We start from the raw sequence: 16,541 nt of genomic DNA on the forward strand, positions 1-16,541 counted from the left end.
TGTGTGCACTGCAGGTGTGAGAGTGACACAAGCGACTATTCTCCTATGGAGCACCGAGCTCACCCACCATAGATGTGCACAGGTGTGCGGAAGGACCGTGGCGCCAGGCAGGCAGGCCTGGGTTCAAGCTCTTATTCTGCCCCACCTTGGTGGTGCTTTCGTCCTGCTACCCATTCTGTCAGAACCCGAGTTCCCCTGGGCACCATGAGAGGCTCATAATGGCTCTGCAGGGAGATGGCATGATCATTAAAAGAGGTGCTGCCTATTGATGCCTGATGCTCTGCTGGGTCTTTCTGGTGATTGACGGTGATGCCATTCCCCAAGATAAGGGCGTTTTGTGAGCTCTCTGAAGAAAGGTCACATGGAGACCTTTCGTGGAGATCATCTCTTGATGATGGGGAGGGAAAGAAGAGTGAAAAGGACAGTTGTGATGGGACAGTCAGAGGACACGGAGGGAATGAAGACCGAGGAGCTTCCTGCGACGTTTGGCGTGAAACATAGGGCAGCTCAGATCAGAAACTGGAAAGGCATTGGTTTAGGTGGGGGCTGGGCGGGGGCAGTGAGCAGTGATATGTAACACAACTGTGCCCACAGAGCAGAGGGCTGGCAGCCTGCGTCCTGAAAGAGAAGCCAGAAGAAGCAGTTTGTGTTCATTTAAGGCCTTCATTTCTAAGCTATAGGGTGTTCTTAAGAGACGTGTGCGCTGTTGTAAAGGTGTACATCACCCAGCGAGATTTCAATTTCCTCACTGTGAGTGGTCCTTCTCTTTTCTCTGGAGATACATTAAGGTGAATGTTGCTGGTCACCACCCACACAATACTGGCTTTCCCTGTGAACTCGCTTATTCTGTTTATTGCTGTCTCTGTGGATTCTTTCCTGTGTTTCCTATTTGCATTTAAACTCCTGATTCCCCAAATGTCTTTCCTGATTATTATTGTAGGTGCACATGTTACTTATACTCTGGTTCTGAAACGAAAAGCAGCAGTACAGATAAAGGACACGGTGACTCAGAGGCCAACCACCATGTCTAGAAATAAGGGAAAAGGTTTGCTATTTAAGAAAAACTTTTTATTTTATATTGGAGTAGAGTTGATTTACACTGTTGTGTTAGTTTCAGGTGTACTGCAAAGGGATTTAGTTATACGAGACTGGCTACTTAACAGATGAATGTGAATGTGTATCATTACAAACTACAGAGGGATTCCCCATCCCTGGGTTAGGGGATCCAGTCAGCGTGCAATTAATTGGTCAGAAAATATCTACTGCTGTTATCTCAGAGTCTTTCGGCTGAAAGGGTTGTCTAGTTCCTCAATTCATAAAAAATGGAGATGGAGACTCAGACAAGGTCCCTGTGAAAAGTTACTCACCCGCTTGCAATGGTTCAGTGACATTGACACAGACATGATCATGGGAAGCCCACGGTGAAAGCACAGTTTCCAACTGCCTCTTGTCTTACTTTTCTGAAGACTAAATTTTCCAAGATGAGATGCAAAGTCATTTTTAAGCCTTCACGTACAAGGTTTTTAATATTCATTCTCAAACATTTATTTAGTCCTCACCATGTGCAGGGCACTGCATTAGGTGCGTCTTCTAAAATAAGCCATGTGAGGGAATGAAAGATAATTTCTGATTTAAAAAGCCAAATTATGAAAATGTAATATTTATTAGGCACTTGTAAGATAAAAGGCACTTGCTAGAGCATCACCTCTGCCAGCTTTACACCTCCATGAAATTTCTGGTTTGCTCAAGTTGATATGGGTCTGATGCTAATGGGGACGAGGGCAGGAGTGTAATTCCTGAGAGCCTGGTGTGACGAATGTTAATTCTGACCAATCATGTCTAACACTCAGTAAATGAGTTCTACAGTTGAGGGGAGTGGGGCTGGCAGAGCTGATGGTGGTCTGGGGACCCCCAGGACCAGTGAGGGATGTAAGAGGCGGGAAGAAGAGCTGTGCAGGGTGGGCTCCCAGAGCTTTCCCACCTGGGCACCAGGCAGGGAGGGGGCCGGGACACAGGACATGGAGGTGAGAGTGAGGCTGAGTTCATTTGGGGAAATTAACACTTCTCTTTTTCTGAGGGTTCTTTCCAGGCATAGGGAGTTTATAATGCACTCCTGCGGCCTCTACTCTCCTCCTCTCTCTGCTCCAGTAGAGGTGTCTGGGTGGATGTATCCCGCCTGGTTCAGATATCCAGAAATACTATCAGTTCAGTTAAGTCACTCAGCCATGTCTGACTCTTTGAGACCCCATGGACTGCAGCACGCCAGGCCTCCCTGTCCATCACCAACTCCTGGAGCTTGCTGAAACTCATATCCATCAAGTCGGTGATGCCATCCAACCATCTCATCCTCTGTTGTCCCCTTCTCCTCCTGCCTTCAATCTTTCCCAGGATCAGGGTCTTTTCCAATGAGTCAGTTCTTCGCATCAGGTGGCCAAAGTATTGGAGCTTCAGCTCCTGCATCAGTCCTTCCAATGAATATTCAGGACTGATCTCCTTTAGGATGTTCTGGTTGAATTTCCTTGCAGTCCAAGAGACTCTCAAGAGTCTTCTCCAGCACAACAGTTCAAAAGCATCAATATGATCACCTGCCTACAAACACCAGCTCCCTCCTCCCACCCAGATTCATCAGTAGTAAAGGGGTATTCTGGCGCTGGTCAAGTTTAGAACCAACTCAGCAAAGCTGTCATTCTGTACAAGCGACAGGAAGACACACAGACCCTCTTCTCAGCAGACTTGCCTCCATATTGCTGGGCCTTTGCTATTAGTTACACTCTTTTTTTTTGTCTGCATGGGTCTTTGTTGCAGCATGCAGGCTTTCTCTGGCTGTGGTGCGTGGGCTCTCTGGATGCCGTGCGTGGGCCCTCTAAGTTGGCCTGAGTAGTTACAGCACCTGGGTTTCTCTAGTTACAGTGTGGAGGCTTAGTTGCTCTGAACCATGTGGGATCTTAGTTCACCAGTCAGGGATCAAACCTGCATCCCCTGCATCTGAAGGTGGATTCTTAACCACTGGACCAACAGGGAAGTCCCTGGGCCTCTGCTCTTAATACTGCAATCTCCTGGAATATTTTCAGGTGAATATTTTCAGGTCAAAGTCCCAAATCCCTGGGATCCCTTATGTTCATAAACTAAACCTGTAAATTTAGCCAAGAAAAATGCATGTGTTTGGGCAAGTGAAGGATGTAGAATGCTCCAAACATTGCCTAAAACAACAACTGTGGCTTGTGACTTAATTTTAATTCACTGTGTTTTTAGGCAGGGTCTCTGTGAAGCTATGTGAACACAGGATTTTAGGCCACCAACGAGGGGAGTGAATATTTTCTTCTTCTTTCACTGTCATTCTTGCCACTCTCTTCTGAGCTGGATTGATGTGGATAATGAAGAAACTCACCCTCCATTTGTGAAGGCATGGAGAGCCTGGGTGAGGGCAGGGGTCTTAGATGCCTGAATGAGGGTCAGGGCGAGTGCTGAATGGCCTCTGAGCCAAACTTCCAAAAGCCTGTTGTCTAGAGTCCCCTGGAGTTTCTCTATTTATTGGTTTCTGTTGCTAAGAAGTGACCATCCTCAGCACGGAGGCTGTTGCCCTTGGCTACACGTTTCTTTGTGGCCATAATCTTACATCACATGATACCAAACCAGTAGCTGGCAAGGCAGAGATAATGAAATGTCTTCCTGGTGTAGGCCTCCTGGTATGAGGCAGCTTGTGTTAACTCCCTTTCTCAATCAAAGGGAAGAGCTGACTTTAGTTTAACAACACCCCCCTCCCTGTTAAGTAGGGATTTGCTATTTGTTCTCTGAGATGTGTCAGTTAAAATCATGTCCCCCGAATTATCTCTTTCTTGATCACTGCCCCTTTCATGGGGTTCCTGGGAGCCTGCCTGGAGGTGGTGCTCTTATGGATGCGGGTGGTGGTGCTGATCTAAGCCTGGAGAAAGAAAGACTCTGTGGAGCTGGTGCCTGTTTCAAACCACGTGTATTTTTGTCCCCTCACCTCCCCTCCCGTCTCCCTGCCCATTGATTCCACAGATTAGATATTCACATTCCAGGTAACTGTTGAGTGCATTTGTTTTCCTTTTTAAAAAAAAATCTTTTAATGAATTTGTACAATATTGCTTCTGTTTTATGTCTTGGTTTTTCTGCATGTGGGATCTTAGTTTCCTGACTAGGGATTAAACCTGCACTCCCCGCATTGGAAGGTAAAGTCTTAACCACTGGGCTGCCGGGTCGTCCCTGAGTGAATTTCTAGTTTGAGTTCCATTCGCCATCCTCTGGCTCCTTGACTCCTTGATCCTTCCTTTGTTTATATCTCATCGTCCATTGCAAGAGGAATCTTCAGGTTTCGGTATTTATTTTCAACACAGACACTCTCCGAATTTAAGGAACTCCCTACAGTGCACCAATAAAATGCTGGGGGAGGGGTGTCTTTCTGTGTTTTATACCCTGAATCCATTTGCAACTTTTTGTCTCTTTTTCTCAAGGCAGTTCTAAACGCGCCCCATGTCTGCTGCTGTTTGAAAAGGCTGTAAAATTCAAGCTACATGATTATGAATACTATGAAAAAGGTTTTGACAACTTTTGATGGCATTTAATTCAAGTTAAACTCCTCTCATTCAAAATAATAAGCATAATGTTACTTATTATGCAGATGAGGCAGCGAGGCAGATGTTTGTCATCTCAGCGCATTCACTGGGGATTAATAAGTACACAAGCTGCGGGGTTGGAGGGGCCTGGGTTCAACCTGGGAATTTGAAAAAGGGCTGAGGAAGGGTGAGTACTCTGGAGCTGCTCTGTCCAGTAAAGGGAGTGGGGGCGGGGGTGGGCAGCAACCACAGGAGGCCGTTTACATTTAGAGCAATCAAATGAACTCCAGTGAAAACGGAAAGCTTCCCGGTCACAAGGGCCGTCCTGGAGCCACAGTGGCCAGTGGCAGCTTATAGAAGAGCACAGACACAGCACATGTCTGTCGTCGTTGGAAGTCCTACTAACAGCACTGCTAATCACAGGGTTGTTAGAACAGCCAGGGATGCGTGCGGATTTCTCTCCTCAACGGGAACTTTACCTGAAAGCTTCTGGGAACATGTGAAGATCCGTGAAGAGCCAAGTGGGAAGGAATTACCATCAGTTTGTAGCTATTGGCGTGCCATCCCCATGGCCCATGGGCTACACTAGAGCTGTGCTTCTCAAACCTGAGATGCGCGGACGCACCACTTGGAGAGCTTAGAGTGCAGAGACTGACCCAGTTGGGCTGGAGTGGTGCCCGAGAGTCAGCATTCGTATCTACCCCTTGGAGATGCTGCTGCTTTGGTCTTGGAAATGACAATTGAAGAAGCGCATATCAACAGCACTGATTCCCAGTCCTGGCTGCATGTCATAATCAGCTGGGGTCCAAACACTCCTGAGACCTAGAACTCAACCCCAGAGGTTCTATTTTAACTTGTCTGGGGTGTAATCTAGTCACTGAAGACTTTTAAAAAGCTTGCCAACTGATTAAAATTTGAGAACTGTTGATGGAGGTAAAGCAAGTCTATTAGGTCTGAGGACCAGAAACACTGGCCTCATCTGGAAGTTTGTTAGAGATGCAGATTCTTAGGCTCCCATCCTGCTGAGTTCTAATCTGCCTTCCAGGGACATTTGCCTGGTAATTTCATGTACATTACAGGTGAGAACAGGGTTCCAGGTAGCCTTTTAAAGTAACCATTTATTGATCTGTGTACATGTGCTTTAAAAAAAGTGTTTTTAAAGCAATAAGCTGTTAATGATGCTAAAGCTGAAACTCCAGTACTTTGGCCACCTCATGCGAAGAGTTGACTCATTGGAAAAGACTCTGATGCTGGGAGGGATTGGGGGCAGGAGGAGAAGGGGACGACAGAGGATGAGATGGCTGGATGGCATCACTGACTCGGACGTGAGTCTGAGTGAACTCCAGGAGGTGGTGATGGACAGGGAGGCCTAGAGTGCTGCGATTCATGGGGTCGCAAAGAGTCGGACACGACTGAGCGACTGATCTGATCTGATATAATTTAGTCCATTTGCACACCTAATTATTGTAGCTTTGACTGTCATGGCACAGGCACCAACGGTGGTTTCTGCTTGCATTGTAACAGAAGGTATCAGTCAATAATACCAGCAGAGTGGACACTGGACTTCCACGTCTGAAGTCAAGAATTAACCAAGTTTTTAAGGACTAAGTTCCACAAGTTTGTATTTAATAGTTATTCAAGGTAAAGTATAAGTCCCCTTTCAGGTTAGTTCTTTGTTTGATTTTAGAAAAGTATACACTTCTAATTCATTACCAGAGATATACAGCATAGGTTCATTTTTATTTGATGTAATTTTTCATCATTAAACATTCAGGTCTCAGATCCTCGGTGGCGAGGGGAGAGTAGGAAGGGACTGTAATGTCTTGACCAAAACAAAAATGTGTGTCAACATTGTGTTTTTCTTTCCAAGTGGTATTTTAGAGGGACAGTGCCAAAGAATTATAAAGGAGAAAGGCCAACTATGCTGTGTTAGATCAGCACTTCTCAGACTTGATTGGTAGGGACCATGGTAGGGGTCACTTGAAGAAGTTGTGTTAAAATGTCGACCCTGATGCTGTCAGCCTAGGACCAGGCCTGAGACCCAGTATTTCACAGGTGGTGGGACGCTGCTTGTCTGTTGATGACATTTTGAGTAACAAGAGACTAGATGACTCTTCAGGACACCTTCTTGTAAATCTCATTGCAGTGATTCAAAAAATCAAGTGGTCTGGTATAAACAATAATAATGGTGATTTTGTTGAAAGTGCTGATTTGCTCACTTGAATCATCCAAAAGAAAGATACCAAAAGGTCAGAATTATTCATAGCCCCATCATTAATGGAAAGCTTATGGGGAAGTGAAGTCATTTAAGGCAAAAGCAAAATAGTAACATAAATACCTCAGATGACTACCAGGGCAAAATTTTCAAAATGTTGCAAGCTGTCTGCAAGCTTGAAGTAGCAATTTACATGCATAATTAGGTGCAATCAACAGTTTTGAAATGTAATATATTTTCTGAGCCCGTATTTACTTATGACAGACGCAAAAAAAAAAAAAAAAAATCTGTGTCCCCCAAAAAATAGAAGGGCAGAGAAAGGAAAAATATTTGCCTTTAACAATGGAAGCCTGTACAAGCACTTGCCTAAATCTAGAACAAATTCAGTCGAAGTATTGTATCTTTGTTTTGATTTGCTCTTCATTGAAGTTCACAAACACATTTTGGAAGTAACAAGCATGGAAGAATAATAACCTTCCAGCCAGTTATTCCAGCTCCTGTTGGAACTGACATATAAATTTTTATTTCTACAACGTAAAATGAAAATCTGTCAAATTTAGAACTTTGTTGCACAGAACACCACTGACTTTCTTTCTGCCTTCAGAAGGGGCTTCATTCTTTGAAGATCCCACATATCTTTTAGAATAATTTATAGAAAAAAGATTAATTAAACTGGCAATTTCTTCTTCCTAAATCAAGGTCCTCAGAGGATCGCTCGTGGTGAATTTCTATCATCTTACTATTTTCAGTAAAACAGGCACTGAGTGTTCCCTATGCCCTAAGGCACTCTGCTAAGCACTTTACACAGATCATCTAATTTACCATTATAAAAATACTATAAGGATTGATTGATTACAATGTACTGGGGAAGAAAAGGGAGAGTAAGTGACTTCTTTAAAGGCAGAAGCTCTATAGTTTCTTGGCTGGCATATTACCGCATGAGAGGTCATAATGTCACTTTAAAAGTATAGCGAATGTCAGACTTAAGCAAGCTCGTGTTATTTTGAACAAACTCCCAATTTAGAAAATGAGCTTGAAATATAATTTTTCATAATTCTGAAGAAAAAGAATAATTTCACCCCTAAACTTTTCTTTTCAAAAGCATGTTCTCATTGCATTATCCAGATTGACTGTGTGCCCTGATTAAAGGGGCAGTTAACTTCTATCATATTTAGAGTCAGAGACGAATCAGTTGCACTGAGAGATAAGACATAATGACGTGTCCTTGTGTAACTGCCACTATTTGGACGGTGTGTCTTGAAATTGTCAAAGTTGTCTTTAAGTAATGCAAAGCAGCCACAAGACAACTTTGCAGTTTCAGAAGGCGAGCATAGTCTGTGATACATCATATAAGGGGTGAGGGGTGGTGGGGGAAGCTAAGCTCTACTTAGAAATGCACGGAGAGTTCATTTATCTGCTGATCCATGTGGGGGCATTATGGAACTCAAAGCCCAGAACAATGGGCTCTATTTACTATTAAACAGCTTCTTAATAATCCTCTACTTCTCTCCACAGCTGCTGGAAGGTTCCTTTGGAGCGTGCGGAGTCGCCTTGGCCTTGGCAGTTCCTGTGGAGTTGTAAAGTGCTCCCCAGGACCAAGGAGGGTTCAGTGTAGAAGTCATCCTAATCAGCTGCCTGTCGGTGGGCCCCGCTCTAAGAATTCCCAAGAATATCCTTGTCCTCCCCATCTGTCTCTCTAGATTTACAGACGCAGCTCACCGCCAGGCCCGGGGTCCCCGCCCCTCGGCGGATCCCTGCCTGGGGACGGGCGCCCTTCCAGCGCAGAGGGGTGACTGGAAGCTGGCGCCCACGGGGCACCTGGCGGCCAATGCCCGGCAGCGACCCCTCGCCTCTGTCTCCGCACACCCCCCGCCCCGACTACCCTCCCATCGCCCACCCCTCCGCTGCAGACCTTTACGTGGAACTCAGGCTAGCCGCCAGACTCGCGTCCTCGCCCTGGGCGCGGGACCTCACCCCTTGCGGGTGCCGCCCGCGACCCAGTCGAGGCGAGGGTAGGTGGACTGCCTCGGCCACCGCCTGCCGGTCCTCGCCCTCCGGCGCTGAGGGCGGCTTGGGGCCACGGGAGCGAGGGGATGCTCTGTGCGCGCGGGAGGGGTGACCCTGGGGACACGCGCGGCCGCGGGAGGGAGCGAGGGAGGGGCCCAGGCCGCTGTGGCGGCGGGAGTCACCCGGGGTTGGGGTGGGGGCCCTGGCCGTCAGCCCCCCGCCGGCTCCCCTCCTCCCAGGGCTGTGCCGTCGCCCGGCACAGGTCGCCAAGCCCTGCCTGCCTCGCCCGGAGAAGTGGGGGGGTGAGGGGTCGGAGCCTGGTCAGCGGGCGGGGATGGTGGGTTTCACTTACACCTGACCGGCCCCTCTCCTGTCAGTTTCGCCCGCAGGTCCCGGAGACGCGATTGTTCTTCCAGTAACTTTGTTGCGAGGCGGAGGGGAGGGGAGACGCCGAGGGGCCCCCGGAGAGGCTGGAAAGCGCCGAGGATCTGGAGGCCGGGCTGGGGACCGAGTCCCCGGGCGGCCTCGGGCTGGGCGCGCGGCTGGGAGGCGTCGCCACCGCCGGGATGCGCTCGGCTTAGCGGGACTGCCGGGGGCGCCCGAAGGCCACCACTCCGAGGACGCGCAGCCCCCGCTGCTCGCGCTCCCCGGGCCGGCGCTGCCGGTGCCCGAGCCAAGCAGCGAGCAGAGCTGCGGGGCGCGCTGGCGAAGGCTGGCGGGAGGGAGGGCGCGCAAGAGACGGCCCCTCCTCGGCGAGCCATGCGTGCCGCGGGCAGCTAAGCCGCCGCCGGGCGCCGCTGCCAAGTCTGCGCTCCGCTTTTGTCTTGCCCTCCAGTGAATGGGAAGATGGAGATGGATGTGGAGGGAGTTTCTCCGCGCCCGGAGCCCATCCCCCGCTCCCAGGGGGCTGGAGGAGCCTGCCAGGCGCCGTCACAGCCGCCCCAGCCCCAACCCCAGCCCCCGCCGCTGCCTCCGCAGCATCCGGCTCCGGATGAACCGCCCGGCGAGAGTGCCGGCGCAGAGGACAGCGACGATCCTGAGGCGAAACCCAGCGGCGACAAGGGCGAGAGCAAGGTAGGTCCCCGCGTTGGCGCTGTGACACCTTGTGAACAAAACCAAGACGCTCTGGTAATAGCTGTCACTTTAACCTCTCCACTCCCCCACCCCCTCTCTCGTCCAGGTGGGGGTGGCAGTGGGGGTTGCAGATGTGGGGAAGGCGTGAGATGATGTGGGATCGCTGGGTGAGAGTGACTTTCTGACCTGGAAGGCGTGTGCAAAGTCCGTCCTGGTTTTCGTAGTCAAGTGTTTGTGCAGAGAAAAGTCTCCTGGTCCAGGCGATGTGATGCCAGGCAGGGCGCAGCATCCCGGGAAAGCGGGGTTGAGGACCGGTGCTCGCCCACACCGTGTAGCCAAGGCTTGTGCGGATGATCTAGGTCAAAGCGAAGCGTGTTTTCTGGAGCTGCCAAGTGCTTCTGAGACTCCTTGTAGGGAGGTGACATCAACCTAAAGATGACAACGGTGGGAGCAAAGTTTGGCTCTTCTGCAGAAAGGAGAGCTCTGCCTCACCCAGCTCCAAGCTGGAGGTCCTGCTCTGCTCCTCCCCTGGCATCCTCGTGCCTGGGAAGGGCAGGGAACAGGGGCCTGGCGGCAGGTGAGCCCTGGACACCTTTTGTAGCCCTGCTGTGTCATTGTAGATCCGGGGATAGAGGGTACTGACTGTGGCCAGAGGAGCTCCTCAGGTAACTGGGTTCCAGGAAGAAATGGCTCAAATGCTCTTCTCTGGTGCTGATGTTTTTTCCTGTTGAGAAAATTGTAAAGGAGAGAAAGTGGCATAGAAAATAATGCCTTGGGGGAACGTTCTTAGAGTGTAGTTCCAACTTGGTCCCTGAGCAGAGTGTTCTTCCTCCATGCACACTTGGAGTTGAGTTTTGTGAATGCTGGTGTCGGCCAGTCATGTCTCGGCAAAGTCTGTACATGTGTTTCTTAATACATTTTGAAAGTGGCTGCGAATGTTGGGGAAAAGTTGGTTCAACAAATTAGAATATTGGAACCAAAGAGGAGTCAGTGGAAATACTTTCTAACTGTGGCTCGCTTGAGGAAGTGTTCAAGAAAACAGCCCCTGTTTCTGGTGAGAAAAGAACTCAAGCACGATGTGTTCCTCCTTGGAGATTGCCTGGGCTTCGGTTGCACCTTTCCGAAGGTGTGAGTGGACTAAACAACATCCAAAATGTGCTGGGATCACATTGGATGATGCCTCTCTGTACTTGGAGACTGGCTCCCCTTAACAGGATTTTATTCACACATCTTCAAAATTTTGCTTTGCGTTTGGATTACTGAGCTAAGGCTTGAGATTGTGGTTTATCTAGCAAAATCTATATTGTAACTTAACATGACATTCTACCAAGGAACTGGCATCTGAACACACTCTAGACTGGGCCGGGGTGATGCGTATAGGAGTACATTGCTGAACTAAGAGGAATTTTAATATTCTAATGTCCTCAGCTTTTCAGTCACATTTGATTTGATGAATATCTAATTCTGTCATGACTGCATATTTACCACATGAAATGACTGTGCTCAGTTTCATGAAATAACCATAACTGAGCAGCATGTTATCTAATTGAACTGCAAGTCTCTTTTGCAAAATAGGTGTGGTCAATCATTAAAATATACAGCCTGTGTTGCCATTTCCACGTTGCTGGTTCATATGCCCTGAGCATGAGAAATTCCTGCCATCAGCAAAAAATCTGTGCTTATTTGTTTCCCTCTGATGCACCACGCAAGCTGTATAATGTTCTGCCTGTTGTGGGGAGTGAGGAAGCCCGTGCATGATATACGCTAGAGTAGGTGAAGAGAGGACGGAAAGTGGGTTGATTACATTTCGCTAATTAGCATGTGCAGAAATTTGAGTATTCCACTGATGTGACTGACTTTCTGTATGTCTGCAATTTCTTGTGGTGGAAACAAATACTCTTTTTTTTTTTTTGCCTCCAGGTGTTTGCCTTAAAAAATCATGTTGCCATCCTTCTCTTTACCCAGAAATCAGCTGAGTTAACCCTTTGCTATTATCTGCTACTCTCCTACCAGACCTTCTAAGATCTGAGGATGGTGGCTGTGTCTCAGACTTGAATAACTAACTCTTTCTGTCTTTGATGTCTACTAAGGCAGGTTATACATTGATTTTTCTCAGCAAATCCTGGTTTCATTAGCGGAAAGCATTTTTGGGTGTCTGATCAAATTATTCTGCTAAGATATAAATGGAAGACAAACTAGGATAAAGTGGAATGTGGTTGCTGCTTGGGGTGAAACTGGGGAGATAATCACAGAAGGATTTAAACACAGTAATGTACAAATATAATGTATTGGATGGTTATTTTTGCTTCTTGTTCATGAATGTAATAAGAAATGAATTTTGAATACTGTATTATTTATTTTAAATGTCCCCCCACCCCCAGAGTGCAAGGCATTTATTTCAAGATTCTGGTTTGGGGCCATGCTTTTATTTTCTCCTGAGTTTACCCCAGTTGTTTTCTTGGAAAAGAAATCGGAGTTTCATGCCAGACCCGCTTGTCTCCGAAATTGCAGGTTCAGGTCATATGTCCTCTGAAAGTCTCTGAAATAGGATGGAAGGTTAGAAAACTGGATCAGTCAAGGGATTTTTTGCACCAGAGTTCATGACGTGACAGGTGCTTTCTGCTTCTAGAATAACAAGGCCCGATTGCTCTCTAGCATCTGCTGTTCAGGGAGACGCTGTGGCAGCTACGTGCCGTGTATGCTCTGACTCAATGAATCGGGGAAGACCCTAAATCAACCAGTCCCCAGGGCTTGAAGGCAGACTTACCTTGAGGTAAGGCAGTCTCCTCTTCTGGTGATGACCTCCAGAGATAAAGTGGCGACCCATGTGGGCACCTGGTGAGAAGTTTCCTCAGTCATCACCTCAAGAACTTCTTCCTTTCTGAAAGGAGTTTCCCTCACCTGGGCAAGCTCTTTTCTTCCAATCGTGCAGACGAAGATTAAGCAGTCCCTCTCCTTGAGTCAGAGACCTCCAGGTCCTTGAAAGTGTTCTCAACTCTGGTTGGGACCATTCTCAGAACTTTCTTGCAGAGTTTCCTTAGGCTATCACATTCCATTCCTTTAGTGGCTTTTAAACCATTCTGAAATGCTTTGCTTGTGCTCAGTAACTCTCGGATAGGTATTTCCCAAACTTTGTTTGGAGATTTTTTTGTGGAAAGTTCCTTGTGTTGAGGACTAACCCCCTGGATTTCTTACTCCATCCGTGTTACCAAGTTGCTTTCACAAATGTGTGGGTTCTTCCACTGGCCCCTGGTGAGTGGTATAAATGATCCTTTCTTGTCTGCTTTGGCTTCATGCATTCTCCCTTGTCCTTCCTCTCTCACCTCACTTCTCTCTCTCTCTTCCACACACACACAAACCATTTACTGTGATGTTCTGTATAGAAGTGTGTATTTATGGCACTGCTATGAGATATCCTGACCAAACTCTTTTGTGTTCAGCTCTCATTAAAAGCTTGGTCTGCAGGAAATGTTATTCTTGTGATTTGGACTGGAGAGACCCATGCTATTGCTCACAGTGATACTTCACTGATGGACATAACCCAAGATGCTCACCTTCCTGCATCCTATCAGTGACACTGACCTAAATCGTCAGTCTCACAGAGGATGCTGTTGGGAGTCTGTGATCCAGTCCATTTCTTAGAGCCTTTTGTTTTAAAATAGTTTATAGGAAAGTTGCAAAGTTAAGACCAGGAGTTCCCTGTACCAACCTTCCCCTAATGTTCATATCCTACTTAATCATGACCTGTATATTACAATAAAGAAACTAACACGAGTGCAATACTGTTAGCTAATCTCGTCCAGTTTTGTTGAATGAATGTGTATAACATGTCGGTGTTTTTCATTCTATCCTCCTAGGACTTGAGACTTTTTTTAACAGTTGAAAATTTCTTTGAAGGGGTATTTAAGAGCTAGATTTAGCCTCAGGTTAAGCGTTTGCCGTGTTGGTGACAGGGAGGATCAGCTCCTAGAGTCCTAGACTGAGGTTCCTGGGATCTGTACCACATTGCCCTGAGCCCTGTGGGAGTTACAACTTTGGCAAAGCTCTTGAGTGCTGTGAACTTGTCTGCTTCTCTATTTTGTCCTGAAAAGCATTCCTGCTCCTGGTAAGACAGGGTTTGTCAGTACACAGAGGACAGCAGAGTCTCAAGTGGCAAGTCGAGAAGAGGCAATTGATAAAATCAGGACAGTTCACTCTGATGCTTAACCCCGTGGGTGTTTGCTCCTGGTAAGAACAGTAGTGGAAACCTTCTCCTTTCTGCCTTGTACCCGCCAGGAGAACTCTGATTTCAAGCACAGAAGCAGAAACCTGCCCATATTAGGCAGGATACCACTGTGATCATTGTGGGCTTTCTGATGAAGATTGAACTCACAAAGACCACATTTGGTCTTGGCTCTGTCTTTCACTAGCTAACTAACCTTAGAGAAGATCCTACTTTTTAAACATTTTTTTAAAAAAATATATTTATTTTTTTATTTTGGCTGCATTGGGTCTTAAGTTGTGACATATGGAATCGAGTTCCCTTACCAGGGATGGGACTGTGACCTCTGGCATTGGGAACATGTAGTCTTAGCCGCTGGACCACCAGGGAAGCTCTCAATCCTACCCTTTTTAAATCTGTCTCTTCATCTTTAAAATAGGGTAATAATAGTGCCCACACCGATGGTTACTGTATGGGTTAAGTGAGATAAAACATGTAAAGTTCTTGATTCGGTGCTTCATAGCTACTGATTGCTCAGCTGTTATTATTAGTGATAATTGTGATGATTATTGTTGCTGTTGTGGTCTGTGGATCTGAAGATGAGAAGGAGTTGGGGCCAAGTTCATCTAGAGTTTTCCGTTTCCCAAAGGGTTGTGGGACTGGAGATGATGCAGACACGCTGTTCTACAATCACACCGGCTTCTGACTTTGTGGATCTTGAGGTATTCCCCAGTCTTTTCCTGGTGGGCAGGACTTTGGAAAGAAATATCCGTTATCCTGTCTTGTCAACACACTGTGCATCTCTCATCAGGAAAGCCGAGGAGGACCAGGAGGGATGATCCTAGCTCCTAGCCCAGGTCCCAGGGGCACATGCGAGACAATAATAGAGCAAGTGGGCTGCCCGGCTGTTATACATTACACTTGTGCTTTCTTAGAAGAAGTAGGTGGCAAATTCTAAGGCTTAAAGAAATAATTGAGATGAAAAGTTGTACCTTTTAGGACTCTTTGATTGCAAGCAACAGAAACTGACTTTAATTTGAGCGAAAAGGTATTTTATGGTAAGATTGCAAGATAATCATGGGATCTAAGGAAAAGTGATAAAACTGATTTTGGGGAAATCCTGAACCCAGGGACTCTCAGAAGCGCCGAGTAATAGAGAATGATGAATGGTCTCCTGAGGGCACAGACATAAGAAGAATGAATTCCAACTTTTTTTTTTCCTTTCTGTCACTCTGATGAGCAGAATCCGTGGAAAGTTGTCTAACAGGCCTTTCTCAGGTCAGATATCAGCTTCTTGGGGACAGTGGGTATCCATATAAGAGGTTCTGGCAAATTGTGTTCTTTGGAAGGGGTAGAGTTCATGGGGTAAAAATCAAGGTACTGTTACCTGACCCAGAGGAATGGACATGAGGGTCAAGACAGAGGAATGGACACGAGGTGCAAGACAACCTGTGTAACTTCTCTTTGGGCAGAGAGTTGGGGAGAGGAAAAGGGGTAAGAAGAGAAGGTCAAAAAAGAGAAATAGAGGAAAAGAGAAAAAGAGAGCCAGACAGAGACAGACAATGAACTTATCCAAGAACCTGGAATTGTTTTTTGCACTGATTTCCTAAACTACAATACTTTGGCCAACTGATGCAAAGAACTGACTCATTTTAAAAGACCCTGTCTGCTGGGAAAGATTGAGGGCGGGAGGAGAAGGGGGTGACAGAAGATGAGATGGTTGGATGGCATCACCTACTCAACGGACATGAATTTGAGCAAACTCTGGAAGATAGTGAAGGATAGGGAAGCCTGGCGGGCTGCAGTCTGTGGGGTCACAAAGAGTTGGACATGACTTAGTGACTGAACAACAACAATTTGAAAAGAAAATACAGAGAAAATGTTGCAATCTGTAGCTTACATACAGGAAGAGAGGGGCAGAGGACTTGCCCCTTATTCTGATTTGCCATGTGAGACCCCCAGAATTAGGAGACTGGATTGCAATGGGTGGCCTCCCAAATTTTTCCAGGTGGAAATTTGAGGCGCATAACAAGTGACTTGTGCAAACACAGAGCTGGCACTTGAAGACCCTTTAGTCTAAGACATGGCATCTGCTTCCGAAATTCAGAATTCTTAGTTTTCCCCACTAATAAAATGAAATTAATGATGCATTTCCCATCTGCTGAGCAGATAATCTGAGGATGAATGTGATGTAGCCCTGATGTTTTAAAATGTAGACCTGCCATGGAACTCTCATCTCTACTAGAGTGAATATATTATCGTGTTTTTGTCTGCCCTCAAGTTAAAGCAGGTTGGCTTCCTGCTCAAATTCCTGCAGCTTTCTCTTTGACTTAGAATCTACGTGTCCCGGTCTTTCTGTCCTCACATCAGGACCTTAGTTCCTGCAGGAGGAGGCACCCCAGACTGTGTGTTTCTCACTGTTGTGGCAGATGTAGGGGAAAGCCATTCACTCCTGGGCGTGCTCACT

The 16,541-nt window shown here is 46.9% G+C and overlaps 1 protein-coding gene across 2 annotated transcripts in view; it reads left to right on the forward strand.

Moving 5' to 3' along the window:
* Positions 1-16,541, forward strand: part of ZCWPW2 (zinc finger CW-type and PWWP domain containing 2) — a 400,309-nt gene that overhangs the window by 168,591 nt on the left and 215,177 nt on the right. For both annotated transcript variants that reach the window (XM_045163891.1, XR_006547320.2), the window contains exons 8-9: positions 8,308-8,433; positions 9,635-9,873. In XM_045163891.1, coding sequence (XP_045019826.1) covers positions 8,308-8,433; positions 9,635-9,873 — 365 coding nt within the window. The remainder of the gene's footprint in view (positions 1-8,307; positions 8,434-9,634; positions 9,874-16,541) is intronic.

Source organism: Bubalus bubalis, chromosome 21 (assembly GCF_019923935.1).
Source record: "Bubalus bubalis isolate 160015118507 breed Murrah chromosome 21, NDDB_SH_1, whole genome shotgun sequence".
Classification (NCBI taxonomy): Eukaryota; Metazoa; Chordata; class Mammalia; order Artiodactyla; family Bovidae; genus Bubalus; species Bubalus bubalis.